Source organism: Natrix helvetica, assembly GCF_964273705.1.
Source record: "Natrix helvetica genome assembly, chromosome: 9".
NCBI classification, from domain to species: Eukaryota; Metazoa; Chordata; class Lepidosauria; order Squamata; family Natricidae; genus Natrix; species Natrix helvetica.
The window spans coordinates 1,017,046-1,034,236 of NC_138560.1; the positions used below are offsets into that span (position 1 = coordinate 1,017,046).

Here is a 17,191-nt window from a genome sequence, read left to right on the forward strand (position 1 = left end):
TTACAGTACAGGTAATCCTCGACTTACGACCCCAATTGAGCCCCAAACTTCTGTTGCTAAGCGAGACAATTGTTAAATGAATTTGGCCCCGTTTTACGATCTTCCTTGCCACGGTTGTTAAGTGAACCACTTGCATTAGTACTTTGCAGTTAAATTAGTAACACAGTCATTAAGTGAATCTGGCTTCCCCATTGATTTTGCTTGTCAGAAGGGTGAGGACTAGGAAGGTCACAAAGGAAGATGCCTTGATCCCCCTGGGACACTGCAACCATCATACTGTGCTTCCCCGAAAATAAGGCAGGCTCTTCTTTTCTTTTGACCCCCCAAAATAAATAAGCGCTTGGTCTTATTTTCAGGGAGGTCTCATTATTTTTGAGGTGCAGGAGGCGGCTGTCGTGGTCTCCTCATGGCTGCTGCTGGGTTGCAATATTTTGGGGGAGGGCTTATTTTAGCGCATGCGCTCAAAGGCCCAATTGGGCTTATTGTCCCGGGAGGTCTTGTTTTCAGGGAAAACAGGGTATGTCCATGCCAGTTGCCCGAGTGACCACATCAGGGGGTGGGTTGCTACCAGCTACTAGCATTAATGCTGGTTCAGTATGCAAAAAAAATTGTGCGCTCCGCATGCATGCACATTTGCACCTAAGAAGGTCTGCGCATGCGCACAACGTTAGAAAAGGGGAAAAAATAAATGTTTGCAATAAGGTTTGTTCTGCGCATGCAGAATCAAGATGGCGGCACCGCCGATAGAGGCGGCTGGGGGGCGGGGCTGGCCAAGGTATCCCCTACTCGGCCGATCCGAACTGGTAGGAACCCACTTCTGGTCCACATTTTGATCACCTGACCAGGGGGATGCTGCAATAGTTGTAAGTGTGAAAAATGGTCATTAATAGTTTTTTTCAGTGCTGTTGTGTCTTTGAACGGTCACTAAACGAACTGTTGAAAGTCGAGGACTGCCTGTGTTAAAAAATAAAACTATATAAAATGTTTATGATGATTTTCCTGGGCTGAAGGAGGAAGGCCTGGCCCCAGTCTTATTTTCCTTTGCCCGCCAGACAATCCCCCTCCCCACCCCTCCTCTAAGTTTTTAATATCCCACCAGGATCTCATCTGAGTTCCTGGCAGCCTCCTTGTTTTCCTGGTGGTTTTTTTTTTTCCCTTTCCTTTTTGGGTTTTTTTCCTGGTGGCCCTCAGCTGAGCAGGCCTTTCTTCTGCTTTTCATTTTTGGTGAAGGGCCTGGAATTCAGCAAGGAAGGGCTGCGCATAAATATTTTAAGACAATGTCTCATAAAACGGGATCTCGAATAAGTCAACCTAATAACTTCTGGGGGATTTATGGCCATGTGAATCGGCTTAGGACCAGCGCCAAGACTTTTCTGGGACGGGGGAAAAGGCGGCCATCCGGCTCACAGGGAGAGTCATCAAGAAGCTTTCCTTAGAAGACTTTGTGGTCCTGAGTCACCTGGAGTAGGAAAAGGCAATTGACAGGGTGATGTAGCCAGGAGGAGAAATAAATTCTGTGGCCGAGAAGAAAAATAATTCCTCCAACAAGAGAAATAATTTCCCTGCCAGAAGATTTCCAAAGGAAGCCTTAAGGTTACAAGAAGCGTGGCGACTTAGCATGCCAGGCGCCTCTGATGCCAGCCTCGTCCGAAACCTGGGAACCCAAGTCCCACCATGGTGGCTGTTTTCCCCCAAAGATAGAACACGTTGAGTGGCCTTGGAAGACATTGAAAAACCTCTTCCAGTATCCCCAGCTTCTTCCCTCCCACTGTGGGGTTCTCTGAGCCAGGGATTTTCATTCAGAAGGTCCCCAAGGAAGGTTGGCCGGACTGCCCACATTTTGCCCATCTTCTGCAGCAGAGGGAAAATGGCTTGCAAGATTGACACGGGTGCAAAACATACGAAAAACAAATGTGGAAATTGGGTATGTCCAGGTTAATGAAAAGAAGGATTAAGAGTGATATGATAGAAATCTTCCAATATTTGAGGGGCTGCTACAGAGAAGAAGGGGGTCAAGCTCTTCTCCAAAGCAGCAGAAGGCGGGACAGGAAGCAACGGATGGAAACTAACCAAGGAGAGAAGCAACCTGGAATTAAGGAGGAGTTTCCTAACAGGGAGGACAATCAATCAGTGGAAGGGCTTCCCTCCAGAAGTTGCGGGGGCTCCAACACTGGAGGTTTTTAAGAAGAGTCTGCACAGCCATTTGTCTCCTGCTTGAGCCAGGGGGTTGGACTAGAAGACCTCCAAGGTCCCTTCCAGCTCTCATATCCTGTTATTCTGTCTCCAGCTGCTTCCAGAATTCCTTCACTTTCAAAGTGCTAAAAATCCATGCACCGTCCTTAACCTGGGAGAAAAGTCCACTCATGCATCTCTCCCCAGCCTGCTTGCAGACCCAGCCGGACCCCTGCCCGTTTTTTCCAAGAAGAGGGATGGCAAAACCCACTCCGTGTCTGACCTTGAATCTGGAGGGTAACTGTGGTGGTTTTGACCCTGAGCAGCTCGGGCGGATTTAAGCGTGTCTCATTCCTGGGCAGGCCGAGGAGGAGACAGAAGTCCTGCTAAAGGTGCATGGATGGATGCAGAGTTTGCCAGGGCTGCCTTGAACCTCGGTCAGCTGCGAAGGGCGAAAAATATTGGAGGGACCCCCGGTTGATGGCAGGCATGAACCGATCCTGAGTTAATTCTCCAACACTTTTTCTTTCCCAATTGTATTCTTGCAAGAAGAATAAACGGGAGAGGAATACCGAATCCAGAGTCCCCCCTCCTACCCACCCTCCCTCCCTCCCTGCCTGAGGGTGGTGTGTTTAATTCCTCTCCCTCCCTCATCCTGCCGTTGCAGAAGATCTCTTGTTTTCCTTGCTTCAGCATTTTGCTTTCCTGTTCGTAGAAATACACTCCCTGACTTGAAGGCACGGCTGGTGCCTGGCTCTGAAACAGCACCTTCCTTTCCAAGGAAGGAGAGGGAGGAGAAAGAAAGAAAGAAAGAAAGAAAGAAAGAAAGAAAGAAAGAAAGAAAGAAAGAAAGAAAGAAAGAAAGAAAGAAAGAAGGAAGGGAGAGAAAGAAAGGGAGGTAGGGAGGTAAAGAAAGAAAGAAAGAAAGAAAGAAAGAAAGAAAGAAAGAAGAAAGAAAGAAAGAAAGAAAGACGGAAGAAAGAGAAGGAAGGAAAGAAAGAAAGTCTACAGATCAAATTGGACCCAGGAGATGCAGCCCACCCATAACGGGGGTCTTTTGCCCTGAGTTCATTTTCTCAGCTGGCTGATCTGATCTGTCACCTGCTTTTGCAGTGGTGAAGCAGGAGAGCACGATGGGGGGGTGGGGGGGAAGAGATGTTGTCAACTTGGCATTAGCTGAGCCTGTAATTTGAGCAGACTGGGGGTGGGGGGACTGAGGGGCTGAGAAAGGGGAGCAGGAGGTGGGGGAGATGGTGTAGGGGGGGAGATGGAGGCTTGGAAAGACGCAGAAGGAAGCTGGGGGGGGGGGGTTAGAGCAGCAGGGAAAGGTGATCTGAAGGGGGGGTGGGGGCAGACTCTCTATTTAAAATGGGGAGGGGGGAGTCAGATAAGGGAGTATTGCAGACAGAAGTTTCCCCAATGAGACTGTCTGGCTCCTTGCCAGCTCCTTGGTTTATTTTTAGTCTGCCCCCCCCCAGCCCCCCTCTCCTTTTTTCTGCCTCCTGCTGATTTTTTGCCTTTTAAAACCTGGCCGGTGGCCAAGAGCTCCATCCATGCTCCGGACTTCCCATCTGGGAGGGTTTTGGTGGGGAGGCACCAACCGATGGGATACGCAGGGGAAGAGGAGGGACGGAGCCGGTTGGGGGGTCCCTTCCTTCCACCGAAGCCCCTTCCCACTAATCCTTCAGCCCAGAGACACCCCCCTCCCCCTCCTTCACAGGAAGCCTCTGGCTGCTCTGCCTCGAAGCACATTCATCCTCCGTTTGTGTTCGCAGGGATCCACAAACGCTTGGCTGGTCACCTCTGCTGAATCAGCAGGGCCGGTTGCAGGCGAGGCAGAAGGCGCCTTCAGCAAGGGGGGGGGGCTTAACCTGTGGCAAATCTCCTCCTTTATGCCCCCTTTCCATTCTTTTCTCTCCTGGGACAGTGAGCTGCTGGAAGATCTGGAGAGGAACACCAGTGCCCACTCAATCGCACACTGCTTTGTGCAAAGGGTAAGTGCCTCACTCTTCCTCCCCCTCCCCCACCCCCTCCCCCTCCCCCTCCTCCTCCCCCTCCCCCTCCCCCTCTAGAGAAGACAGGATAGCAGCCTTCCAATATCTCAGGGGTTGCCACAAAGAAGAGGGAGTCAAGCTATTCTCCAAGGCACCTGAGGACAGAACAAGAAGCAATGGGTGGAAACTAATCAAGGAGAGAAGCAACTTAGAACTGAGGAGGAATTTCCTGACAGTGAGAACAATTAATCAGTGGAACAGAAGTTGCCTCCAGAAGTTGTGAATGCCCCAACACTGGAAGTCTTTAAGAAGATGTTGGATAGCCATTTGTCTGAAAAAGTATAGGGGGTTGGGCTGGAAGACCTCCAAGGTCCCTTCCGACTCTACTATTGTATGGTATTCTCTAGCAGGCAGAGAAATCGCCTTCTCCTTGTGCGCTGCAATACATTTGATGCTGTTCATTTCATTTTGCAGAGCGAAGAATTTGACATCTACACTTTGTACTGCATGAACTACCCCAAGTAAGTCTACAATCCCTCGCAAATCATTAAAGCGTGAATCTCCTCCTTCCCTGTGTGGTTTTCAGCACAATCTGGGTGGATCCCCCCCCTCCCCCAGTCCAAGATTCTCCAAACTCCACCACTTTAAGACCTGAGGACTTCATCTCCCAGAATTCCTCACTCAGTCACGCTGGCTGGGGCACTTTGGGAGCTGAAGTCCTCAGGTCTTAAAAGTTGCCACGTTTGGAGACCTCTGTAAGTCCAGTCCCTCCAGCAGAGTTTCTCAACCTTCCTTGTTTTATAACGTCTGGACTACAACTCCCAGAATGCCCCAGCCAGCTAGGCAAAGTTATGAATCTCCGCTTCTCCCCTTCCTTCCTTCCTTCCTTCTCTCCCCTCCCCATGGCAAGCTCCGTCTCGGTGCTCCGGCAGTGCATGGAGGATGAATCCCTGGCAAAGTTCTTCCGGGAGAGGCAGGCCACTCTCTCGCACTCGCTGCCCCTGGAGACGTACCTTCTCAAGCCGGTCCAGCGAATTCTGAAGTACCATCTGCTGCTGCAGGTTAGTGGCGCCACTTCAGGGTCCTTGGCGGTCTCTGAGCTCGGTTGTTTTCTTGCAGACATTTCACGACCCAACTAGGTAACATCATCAGTGCTAGAAGAGAGTGGGGTTTGTACAGTGGAGGAGAATGGGAGGGGGAGGAGAGTGGGATCCCTAGGGCTCTCTGAGCTTGCTTGGTTTTCTTGAAGACATTTCATGACCCAACTAGGTAATATCATCAGTTTTTCTGAGGAAGGGGTTTGCTTTCTGTATCTATACAGTATCTTGCCTTGCAGTCTATGCAGCCTATGCCCAGGTAAGCAGGGATTAACACCAAACAAACAATCAAGCAGAAAACAATATCCTAAGCAAGGAATCATGGGGAAAACATACACCAATCCTTGGAGGGCAAGCTGCTGTATGAAAACAAAGAGCAAACCCTTATCAGATTCTTCTTCATTTTAATTTCTTATATTTATGTACCTATGTATTTATTTATTTCTTACATTTATATGCTTCTCATCTTCCCAAGAGGTGACTATGATTTATGAATTTATTACACTGCAAGTCATCCAGAGCAGGGTGGGGGGGTTCCTGTGGGAAACGGTAACGGTTTCCTCGCACACACGTTTTGTGTTCCTTGCACCTCTGCCGTTCGCTGTTAGTGGTTGTGTGCATGCGTGAAGACCATTAAAAGCTAAGAAACAAAATGCCAGCAATGGCAACAGAGACCGGGGAGGCGGTTTGGGCGCGTGGCCAGCCTGGGTTGCTGCCGGTTCTGCGACCCAGCCCAGATGACCCCCACCGGTTAAGCTGAATTGAGCCGAACTGGGAAGAACCCATCTCTGATCCAGAGTTGCTCCCAAGCCAGAAATGAGACCCTGTACAAAAAGTCAGTTGGGTGCAGGATTTAACTTTCTGGACTGGAAACCATTCTTGAAAATTACGGTTGGGTGTCTTTCCTCTGCAGGAACTGGCCAAGCATTACGACAAGAGCAGTCCTGGCTACGACTCGGTGGAAGAGGCCAGCATCACCATGACGGCCGTGGCTTGGTACATCAACGACATGAAGCGGAAGCAGGAGCATGCCAGTCGGCTGCAGGTGCGGAGGGAAAGGTTCAACCTTTGGGGTTTGGGAAGGGCCAGCTCTCCTGGGCTGCCAGGAGGGAGGAGACTCCTGGAGGGCAGTTCCTGCCTTTGTGGGGTCCTGGGTGCTCCCTGAGCTTCTGGCAGACGTTTCATGACCCCACTGGATAACATCATCAGTGCTAGAAGGGAGGGGAGTATGTGAAGAGGAGGAGCAGGAGGAGGAGAGCACCTTGGTGTTATCTGAGCTTGGTGGTTTTCTTGCAGACATTTCATGGCCCAGCTAGGTGGCCTCATCAGTGCTAGAAGGAAGGGTATTTTCTATGTGCAAGGAAGCCACTTGTCTATCAACAGGCAGCAGGGACCCTTCCAAGAGGTCTCCAGTGACTCAGTGTGACCCAAGGGACTCCCCCTCCCCTCTTCCTAAACTGACCTCTCTCCCCCTCCTAGGAGATCCAGGGGTTGCTGGCCGGCTGGACTGGTCCGGAGCTGGGGGCCTTTGGGGAGCTGATCCTGGAGGGTCAGTTCCGGGTGCCACGAGCCCGCAAGGAGAGGGTCTTCTTCCTGCTCAGCAAAGTCCTGCTCATCGCCAAGCGGCGCGGGGAGACCCTCCTCTACAAGAGCCACATCTTTGTAAGGGGGAGTCTGGGGGGGAGGGGGAGGATTGGGACCAGTTAGATCTGGGCTTCTCAACCTGGGCATGCTGCCTGGGGAATTCTGGGAGTTGTAGTTTACCCAGATTAAAGTTGCATGCTACCTGGGGAATTCTGGGAGTTGTAGTCCTCCCAGTTCAAAGTCCCTGAGGCTGAGTTGGACTTTGGAGGGGGGGGGGGTCGTTTTCAGTGATGTTCCCCTCTGGCTTTGCAGTGCTGCAACCTGGCGCTCCAGGAGAACACCAAGGACCCTCTGAGCTTCAAAATCTCGGACCTCTCCATTCCCAAACAGCAGCACACGATCCAGGTGAGACGCCCAGCGCCCACAGCAGCCGATGCAAGACTTCTGTGACACCTCTAGGAGACGGTTGCCCATGGAAAGCAATTTGGGGAAGGGTCTGAGCTCAGATCTCAGTGAAATGGGGGGTAGAATGCCTTTCTTCCTGGGAAATCAGAGGGTGGGGATGATTCAGATGTTCCCTCATTGGCAGCTGCAGGTCCCGTAATTGGGGGGGAAGACCTCGAGGGATGGGGGTACCTGATTAGGAATGGACGGATAAGGGGGGACTCGGCCCTCGGCTGCATAACGGTGGAGGAAAAAAGCTCATAACGGACCCTCCTTAGTTTCTCAGGCTGCCCAGGAGACTCGTACTTTCAGACTTGTAAGGTTCTCTTCAGGTAGTTTTACAAGCCTCTCACCTGGTTGTGTTTCCTGTCTGGATTACCCGGGAAAGCTGGCAGATCCCAGGAAGCCACTCTGCTGCCCTTGATCCCATCGTCTTAATCCTAATCTTGCCCTGAGCCTTAAACGGTTTTATTTCACCCTTTTACAACATTTCCTGCTTAAATGGAACCCTGGCCTGCCTGTTGCGGATCAACTGATCCACATTAATCCTGGGTAGATTCCTATATATCTTTGGAGGAAGATCCGAGGCTGCCGGTCCTCAGCCCCTCGTCAGCCAAGCAAGGTTCTCAAAACATTTGAAGTTTGTTCAACTGCAAATTATCAATTTATAGGTAGTCCTTGACTTACAACTGCAACTGGTCCCCGTTGCTAAGCAAGATGGTTGTTAAGTGCATTTTGCCCCATTTTGCGACCTTTCTCGCCAGCGTTGTTAAGTGAATCCCTGCAGCTGTTACGTTAATCACAGAGTTGTAAAGTGTATCTGGCTGTTGTGGCCCTCCCCGCCAGCAGCCAGTGCAGCTGGCAGCAGTCGGACAGTGAGGAGGCTGGGGCAAAGCTTGGGCCAGTCCTGGAGGCTGGGGAAGGCTCGGACGCAGAGACGGAGCCGAGGCCGTCTGGCAGTTCTCAGCTGCCATTGGAGCTCGACAGCAGTGAGGCAGAGGAACAGCTGGAGCCTGTTCCCAGTGTGCACATGTGCAGAGCTGCCAGAAGCAAGGAAGAACTCAGAAATCAGGGTCGACTTGGGAGTAAAGCCACAGGTGGATGTTGAATGGCCCCTCCCATAGGAAATCAGAGAGGAGCGAAAGGGGAGGGGGCTTTTGCAGGAAACAATTCGTTCGGCCGGTCCTTAGATCCGTTTCAGGAGTGTGAAGATCTGTCCGTGAACCTCAGAGACTCTGTGCCCAGACTTTCATTTGGGAAATATTTCCCTGGCCGCTTCCCAAGAGAGATAAGGCCCGTAGTCCTAAATATCCCTTGGGGAGGCAGTGTGCCAGGGGGGGAATCCACCTCCGTTTCATAAAAGGGGTTTTGCCTCCTGCCTTTTGGGGGAGCCTCGGTCAGGAGACGGGCTCCCCAGAAGGTCCCAAGTCCCATCACCCTGCAGCTGGCGTAAGTACATGCCAGTTGCCAAGCTTCCAAGCTTTGATCAGGCGACTGTAGAAGATGCTGCGAGGGTCAGTTGTGTGAAAAGTGGCCCTCGGTCCCTTTCTTGGGTGCTGCTGTGACTTCGAATGGTCCTTAAACGCATCGCTGTAAGGCGAGGAATTCCCTGTAAATGTTTCTGGATTCTGGGCTGCAGAAACGGCCTCCACACCTTCCTTGCTCCGCTGTTGCAGGTGAGGAACCAGGAGGAGAAGCGACTGTGGATTCATTACCTGAAACGTTTGATTGTGGAAAATCACCCGGCCTCCATTCCCCAGAAGGTAAAGGGGGAGGGGGCTTCTCTGAACCTGGGCTCTTAATGGAAGCCTAGAGGGGTAGTCCTCGAATTACGACCACCGTTTGGATTTGGAAAGCTGGTTGTAAGCCGTGGCGTTTATAGCAAGGGGTCTCCAACCTTGGCAACTCCCAGAATTCCCCAGCCAGCTTTGCTTTCTGGGAGTTGAAGTCCGCCAGGCTTAAAGTTGCCAAGGTTGGAGGCCCCTAGCAAATAGAATAGAATAGAATTAGAATTAGAATTCTAACTTGGCCACTTTCAGAGGGGTGGACTTCAACTCCCAGAATTCTTGCTCCTGATGGTTTCTTTCCTTCTCTTTCCAGGCCAAGCAAGTCCTCCTGGAGAACAGCTTCCAGGGTAAGAGTCTGGGGGTCCACCAGCCCACGGCCCCATTTCCAGCCGTCTGTTCTTGCATGGGGGGGTGGGGGGGGAGGATAGGTCTCTGGCCATTTCCTTTCCGAGTGACGGGTTCTCCCCCTCTCGCCAGGCTCCCCAGACGTGGTCTTCAGCCCCGAGACCCCCAAGAGGCCCCTGCCTTCTCCTCCGCTGGACGAGTCCAGGGCCAGCCTGCGTGGCCGGAGGCAGTCAGGTGAGGCGGGATCAGCAGTTGGACAGGCATCTCCGCAGGGTCTTCCTTCCGGGATGGTCAAGAGTTCCTTGACCCACCTGGTGGACGGAGGGTTCCTGAGAGCCTCCCCCCGCCCCCCCGAAACAGGTACAGGTAGTCCTCGGCTTACAACAATTCATTTAGTGACCGTCCAAATTTACAACGGAACTGAAAAATGTGACTTATGACCATTTTTCAAAGTTACGACCATTTGCAGCATCCCCGTGGTCAGAATTCAAACGCTTGGCAACTGGCTCCTATTTATGACGGTCGCAGCATCCTGGGGTCACGTGGTCCCCTTTTGCGACCTTCTGACAAGCCAAGTCAATGGGGGAGCCGGATTCACTTAACAGCGATGTTACTAATTTATCAACTGCAGTGCTTCGCTTAACAACCGTGGCAAGAAAGTTTTTACTTAACAAATGTTTTGCTTAACAACAGAAATTTTGGGCAACGGCTGCAAGTATGAAAAATAGTCGTAAATCACTTTTTTCAGTGTAACTTGAAACGGTCACTAAAGGAACTGTTGTAAGTTGAGGACTCCCTAGAGGGGACTTGGCCTAACCGTGGAGCCTGTAGGAACTTCGATAGTTTTCAGCTTCTCATTTTTAAGACGAGGAGCCAAAAAAGAGGCCTCCAATCAGCCTTCTGAGTTCAGAAAGACCCTGGACTACAATTCCCAGAATTCCCTTGAGCCTTGTTGGCTAAGAATGATGGGAGATGTAGTCTTGATACTTCCTCTGGCTGACTTAGAAGAGAGTTCCTCAGTTTTAGCAACTCTACACGCCACAATGAATCGTTGGTTCGCATAACAACTGTGGCATTTGCTTTACGACCGTTACAAGAAAGGTCAGAAAAATCGGGTCAGCCATGGGGGGGGGGAACCTGATTCATGACCGTCCCAATTTACAACCATGATGCGCAGGCTCTGTGACGGTTGTAAATCAAGGAATCCCTGTAAACGGGTGAGCTATTTGCATTCCAAAACCCGAAAGCCAGAATTCCTGAAGGGTCGTATTTAGATGCTGGGCTTAAATGGGGCTGGGGGTCCTAGGACCATCCTTGCTGAGGTTGGGCGGGGGGATTCGATCTCAGAACCTCCTCTTTCAGAGCCTCCGGAGACCATGTACAGCCCCGAGAGAATCCGGCGGAGCTGTCCCATTTTACAGCTGGAGAAAAGCGGCTCTTATCGCCGAGGCCGCAGGCAGTCAGGTGAGCTACCTGGAGAAAGGGGCGGGGCTGCACAAGGTGGGCGGGACTCCAGCCTATCCTCAGGCAGACGAGCCCTTCCCAAAGCAGGGTGTGTGTCCTGCAGCGGGACACCAGGGGGCGCCAGCAGACCACGAGACCTGCTCATCCTCCTGGTTCGGATGTCCTTATTTTGTGACTGAAAGGGTCACTGAACGAAGCCAGGGGCAGATAGTCGGGGGCAGAAAGCGTCCGAGGGAGCCTCCCAGAGGAAGCTGTTCCAGATAGCGTCTGCCTGATCCAGATAGCGTCCCTGGAGAAGCCTCAGCATGCTGTTCTGTCTTCTTGTTTCTCAACCTTGGCTACTTGAAGAGAGCTGGGTTTCAACTCCCAGAATTCCCCAGACAAAATCATAGCAGTTCTATAGCTTTAATTAAATTTAAATTTAATGTAATTTATTTATAACCAATTTTGTTGCATTTATTTTGTACAATGACAATAAAGGCTATATTATTTAATGGCCTCTATCTTGGAGTTCATGGATCTTCACGTTGGCTGGGGAATTCTGGGAATTGAAGTTCACCCATCTTCAAGCTGCCCAGCTGGAGAAATACTGCGTTAGACACTATACGGGTCATCCTCAACTTACAACCATCTCTCTAGCAACCATTCCAAGTTTAGTGTCACTCAAAAAAAGTCACTGACGACCGGTCCTCACCCTTATGTCCATTGCAGCGTCCGAGAGTCACGTGGTCACCATTTGGTACCTTCTCCGACTGCTTCCCACAAGTAAAGTCAGTGGGGAAGGCAGGTCAGCTTAACGACCACAATTCACTTAAGAACTTCGGCGAAAAAGATCGTAAAGCCCACTCACTTTACAACCTCCTAACTTAGCAGTGGAGTTTATGGTCCCAGTGATGGTCGTAGGGCAGAGATCTTCAAACTTGGCAAACTTTAAGACTTGTGGACTCCAACTCCCAGAATTCAGCAAAGCTGGCTGGGGAATTCTGGGAGTTGAAGCCCACAAGTCTTAAAGTTGCCAGGTTTGGGGACCCCGTCATAAGTTGAGGACTCATTTTTCCCTACCGAGACAATGCTGCCTTAACAGCATTCCAAAATGTTTTATTCTTTTATCAAATCTTAACCTCTCCTCCTCTCTTCATGCCGATTTAGAGGTGAGTTAATGTAATGCTAACCCCAATACTAACCATCATGCTAACTCTAACCCTGTTGCCTTCCTTGTAGAACCAGCCAAGAAATCTCAGATTATATTTCATCCAGCAAGTAAGACCCTTTTTTCCTCCTGAATTCTGGGTGTTTATTTGGGGTGAATGTTTTTGGCACGGGCTCAAAATCCAGCTGCCTGGCAACCGATTCATACTTAGGACCGTGGCTGCCTCCCAAGGCCACATTGGGACCTTCTGACGAGCGAAGTCAAAGGGGAAGTCAGATTCACTTAACAACCGGATAATTAACTTAACAACTGCAGTGATTCGCTTAACAACTGTGTCAAGATAGGCCGTAAAACAGGACAAAACTAACAAATGTTTTGCTTAACGATAGAAATGTTGGGCTCAATTGTGGTCGTAAGTCGAGGACCACCTGCATTACAGAGAGTCCTCGACTTAGGACTGCGACTGCAAGTGGAATTTCTGTCGCTAGACAGTTGTTAAGTGAGTCCCATCCTTTTCTTGCTGCGATCCTTAAGTAAACCACACAGCCATTAAGCAAGTCCAACTTCCCCCATTGACTTCGCTTACCAGAATCCAAGGAAGGTCACAAATGAGGACCCCGGGGGCTCTGCAGCCATCCCATAAATTCTGAACATGTTACCACAGGGTTGCTACCATGGTTGTAAGTGCGAGGACCAGCCACAAATCATTTTTCTTCCTCCAAACTTTGCAAGACATGGTCGTATGCCGAGGACTCCGTATCTCTCCAAAGTCTTGGTTAGCAGGGGCAAAGAGAAACGTCCCCGAAGCTTCCGGTGGCTTCCAGGAAGGCTTCTCCCTTCCACAGAAATGTGGAGCGTCTTCTTTTGTGACTCATTCGTTTTTAAAAAATGGCTTTGAGGCTGAGAGCGGATCTGTTGCGAGACAGCCGGCAACTCCGGAGAGTTATAAAGCCTGGCAATCTAAGTGAAACACTCGGAGGAATTGGGCCGCCACCCATAGAAAGCATCTGCCAGGGTGGCGCGGCTCCAGGGGATTGATGCAAGCGCTTCCTTCGCCCAATCTTGAATTTCCCACGAAAAATGAAATGCCTCTGATGAGAGTTTTTCTTTTTTTTCCTTGTCTTGTCTTTCCTCTCCTGATCTCGTCTTTTACACGCTGGGACCTTTTCAGATGGGGCCAGGTTAAAGGTAAGTTCTCCGGGTGTGACCTGTGGTTGTTCCGGAGGGATGGGGGGGGGACAGGGACACATTTCTTAGGGTTCCTAAGGGGTTCCCAAAACACCCCCAACAAAATAAAACTCCGAGCCTTGAGTTCCCTCAAAGTTCCACTTTATTAGAGAAGTCCTGTTGGCACATCTGGGAAAACCCAATTCTGAAAGCTTCCAGGTTTTCCCACCCAGTTGAACGTTCAAGACCCTGCCCCAAACACCCACAAGTCCATCCCGTGGCCCAATCTCCCACTGCCACGAAGACAGAGTCCACCCATCCAGTTCCAGCCAGGTGCAGAGACAATGGATGACCTTGACTTTCTAAGAAGAATGTTGTTATGGCTCCATACCACTCAAGTGGCAGGCCTGAAGTCCAAACGAAAAGATGGCTTGCAGGCATGACAGGATGATTTGTTTTCCTTGATATTTTATTTTATTATCTTGTTTCGTTTTATATTCAACCATTTCTATTTTTCCTTTGCTCTGTTTTGTCCCAAGAAAGGAGCCTTCCCGAAATTGGTTTACATCAGGGAATAACAGAAAGCAAAAAAAAAGAACTTTTTCTTTTAAGTGGATGATTATAATTGAATAAAACATTGCCATTCCAAAGAGGAGTTATTGAATCTCTAGCCAACAGTAGAGACCATTGTTAGTATCTTGATTTAGTCCTTGAGTTGAGTGGCTTAGAACTGGGAAAGAGACAAAAGAAAAAGCACCAAGTATAGACGATTGTAAAATTCATGGAGTGAGGCGAGGGAATTGCACCGTAAAATGTTATTCTCCATGCATGTTATTGTTTTATATCTCTCTTCGTTTGTGGCCATGTGGGGATTCTAGGCTGGTGCCTCTTTTCACTCCGCCCCCGTCTCTGCCCTTCCTTCTCCTGCCCCTCCATCTTTGCAGCACGCAGACAGCGAGGGAGACCTCTTTCCCGCCAGCGAGCCCCTCCTCTCCTCCAGCAGCTCATGCACGCTGGCCTCGGCCAAACCAGAGGAGGAGGCCGAACCCTCGGATCTGGAAGCGGAGGAGGCCGAGTTCTCCCTGGCACAAGACCCACTTACCACGAACCTCTCCATCACCGAGGAGATCCTGGAGCTGCTTAGCCAGAGGGGCCTGGACAAGGAAACTGGAAGGGAAGGGGGGTTTTGGAGAGAAAATGGCTCGGACGCTCCTAGCTCGGCTCTGCAGGTAATCGCTCGGTGGGGGTGACCGAATCTCACCAGGCTCAAAGTCGACTCAGCCTTCCGTCCTTCTGAGGTCCGTAAAATGAGGACCCAGGTTGTTGGGGGCAAGAGGCTGACTCCATAAACCTCTTAGAAAGGGCTATAGAAGCACTGTGAAGCGGTGTATAAGTGCTATTAATAATTATTGTTATTATTTATTAAATTATTATTTATTAACGTGAAGTCTGTTCCTGATAAGCCACGGAAGAGAGGGGGACCCTCATAGGCAAGTATTTAAGTATTTCTCAACCCTGGCAACTTCAAATCCCAGAATCCCCCAGCCCTCCTCCCACCGCTCGCTCTGCTGGCTGGGGAATTCTGGGAACTGAAGTCCACCCACCTTCAGGTTGCCAAGAAAGCCTGCCATAGAGTGTGACTTCCAGGTCCCAACCCCGCAGAGCGACAAGGATGCCACGTGCAGGGACTCTGGGGAGAATATTCAGCGTATGCTCAGAAACCCTGTTAACGTTTCCTTCAAGAAGGCAAGGAAGACCAGGGGCCACTGCCTTCCCTCCAAGAGTCCTGCTTGATGAAAAGGGTTCCTGAAGGATAAGCAGCTGGCCCAAAGGGAGGTCCTCCAGAGGGGGTCTCCGAGGGGGGTTTCTCCAGCTGCCTCTCCTGGGGAGAAGTGGGGGGGGGTCGAAGCCCCTGGGGGGAGGGTCACTCAGGGGAGGGGAAGCTGGTTTGAAGCCGCCCCAGAGAGAGAGAAGGGGGGCCAGGGGGTCCTTGGGGTTGTCTTAATGTCTGTCCTTCTCTTCTGCCCCACGGTCAGGATCCCCTCTCGCCCAAGGATGATGTGGAAGAACAGGAGGGCAAAATGGAAGAGGAGGAGGAGGAGGAGGAGAACGGAGTCTTCCAGGAGGAGCCCCCCCCTCTCCCTCCCCAAGGGAGCCCCCTCCAAGAAGAGCTGCTCCCCACACTCCCCCACCCCTTCGGCAGCGACTCTTCTGAAGAGGAAGACCTCCACCGAGCGCGGGAATCCTCCGCTCCCTCCCCTCTGCACATCCTGGAAGGCCTCCCCATGGAGGAGACCAGCAGCTCAGCCTCCATGGGGCAGGAGACCGGCCAGGAGGAAAGCCCCACCTCTTCCACCAGGCCTCGCTCCTGCCCCATAACCTCCACGGGCAGCTTCGGCAGCGAGGAGCCAAACACGGAGGTGGACTCTGACCCCACCAGGGACGGCTGGCCGCTGCTGGAGAAGATCCAGAGCTACTGCCAAAGTGTGGAAGGGGCCACGAAGGGCCGGCCGGAGGGCGCCAAGGAAGAGGGGCTCCCTCCTGTTCCCGCCGGGGTGGTGCGAGAATCCGTCCTGCGGTTCAACAGCATCTCCAAGCGGCCGGAGCCTCCGGGAGAAGAAGAGGGAGGAGCCCAGCGTAGAAGGCTCCGCCCTCAATCTGGCCAGCTAAGCCGGAGCCGGAGTCAATCCTGCGGCAGCCAACATCCGTCTGTCCCCCCAAAACCCTCCGGACGGAGTCGGGCGCTCACAACAACCGAGCGGAACCATTCGGACCCTGCGCAGACTGAGAGTCCCGAGGGGGCGGAGAAGGCCCCCCCCTCTGATGCTCCCCCAGAAGCTTCGGGCGGAGAAAGAAAGCAGCGGGAGCCGAGCCATGGATCGGAGGAGGGTCTCGCTGAGCCCGGGTTCCAATCCTGTGCGGAGATCCGGCGGGTTTGGCAGGAGAAGGAGCAGAGCGCTAAGGACGCCCACAATAAGGGGGCTCCGGGGCTCCGGCGGAGAGTCTTCTGCTCCCCCGACCGGCCCCCCTACGCAGAGCCCCTCTGCATCCTGGAGGACTCGGACTTGGAGGAGCCTCTGCGGGGTCCCAGAAAGGGAGCGGAGCCCCCCCCGGGGCAGGCGAGGGACGGGTGGGCGAAGGAGGGGCTCCCTGCCCCTGCGGACTTCCTGCCTGCCCTGGGCCTCTATCCGACGGGCGACGGGGAGCCCTGCCTTCTGGAGAACTCCGAGCGGATCATCAGCAAAGTCCAGGCCTTGGCCAGGATGTACAGCGAGAAGATCAGCCGGCTGAAGTCCCAGAAGTGGACCTTGGAGAGGCCTGGTGGGCGGCCCCGGGACCCCCACCCGAAGGCCCTGGGCAGGGGCCAGGGAGCCCTGCAGGAGAGCCGGCCAGGAGAGAGCCTCCCCCAGTGTGAGTCGACCCTCCCTCCCACCCAACCCTTGGGGGGCGTCCTGCCTTCCCCTCCCTCCCCTCCCCTCCCCTGCTGCCCAGCCGGGCAGAGTCTCTCTAGGGCCCAGTTCATAACATGGAGTGAACTGGGCAATCGGGCACGAAGGTTACACATCTCCTGCACCCCTGGGCATTAGATTGCCTCTTCCTTCCTTCCTTCCTTCCTTTTTTCTTTCTTTCCTTCCTTCCTTTCTCTCTCTCTCTCTCTTGTTTAGTCTTTCTCTATTCTCCCTCTCTCTTTCTTCCTTTCTTTTTCTTTCTTTCTCTCTTTCTCTTTTACTTTAGTTTAGTCTTTCTCTATTCTCTCTCACACACTCTTTCTTTTCCTTCCTTTTGTCTTTCTTCCTTTCCTTCCTTCCTTCCTTTTTCTCTTGTTTAGTCTTTCTCTATTCTCTCTCTCTCTCTTTTTCTTTCTTTCTTTCTCTTTTACTTTTGTTTAGTCTTTCTTTATTCTCTCTCTTACACACACTCTTTCTTTCTTTCCTCCTTCTGACTTTCTTTCATTCTTTCTCTTTTAGTCTTTCCATTCTCTTCCTC

The 17,191-nt window shown here is 51.8% G+C and overlaps 1 protein-coding gene across 4 annotated transcripts in view; it reads left to right on the plus strand.

The window, feature by feature from the left end:
- Positions 1-17,191, plus strand: part of PLEKHG2 (pleckstrin homology and RhoGEF domain containing G2) — a 58,441-nt gene that overhangs the window by 38,639 nt on the left and 2,611 nt on the right. For 3 of the 4 annotated variants that reach the window (XM_081962444.1, XM_081962443.1, XM_081962445.1), the window contains 14 exons: positions 4,100-4,166; positions 4,641-4,687; positions 5,077-5,227; positions 6,177-6,308; positions 6,743-6,925; positions 7,160-7,252; positions 8,968-9,054; positions 9,392-9,425; positions 9,556-9,657; positions 10,786-10,887; positions 12,109-12,147; positions 13,209-13,225; positions 14,149-14,433; positions 15,241-16,615. In XM_081962444.1, coding sequence (XP_081818570.1) covers positions 4,100-4,166; positions 4,641-4,687; positions 5,077-5,227; positions 6,177-6,308; positions 6,743-6,925; positions 7,160-7,252; positions 8,968-9,054; positions 9,392-9,425; positions 9,556-9,657; positions 10,786-10,887; positions 12,109-12,147; positions 13,209-13,225; positions 14,149-14,433; positions 15,241-16,615 — 2,714 coding nt within the window. The remainder of the gene's footprint in view (positions 1-4,099; positions 4,167-4,640; positions 4,688-5,076; positions 5,228-6,176; positions 6,309-6,742; positions 6,926-7,159; positions 7,253-8,967; positions 9,055-9,391; positions 9,426-9,555; positions 9,658-10,785; positions 10,888-12,108; positions 12,148-13,208; positions 13,226-14,148; positions 14,434-15,240; positions 16,616-17,191) is intronic. The other variant, XM_081962446.1, reaches the window with a different exon arrangement.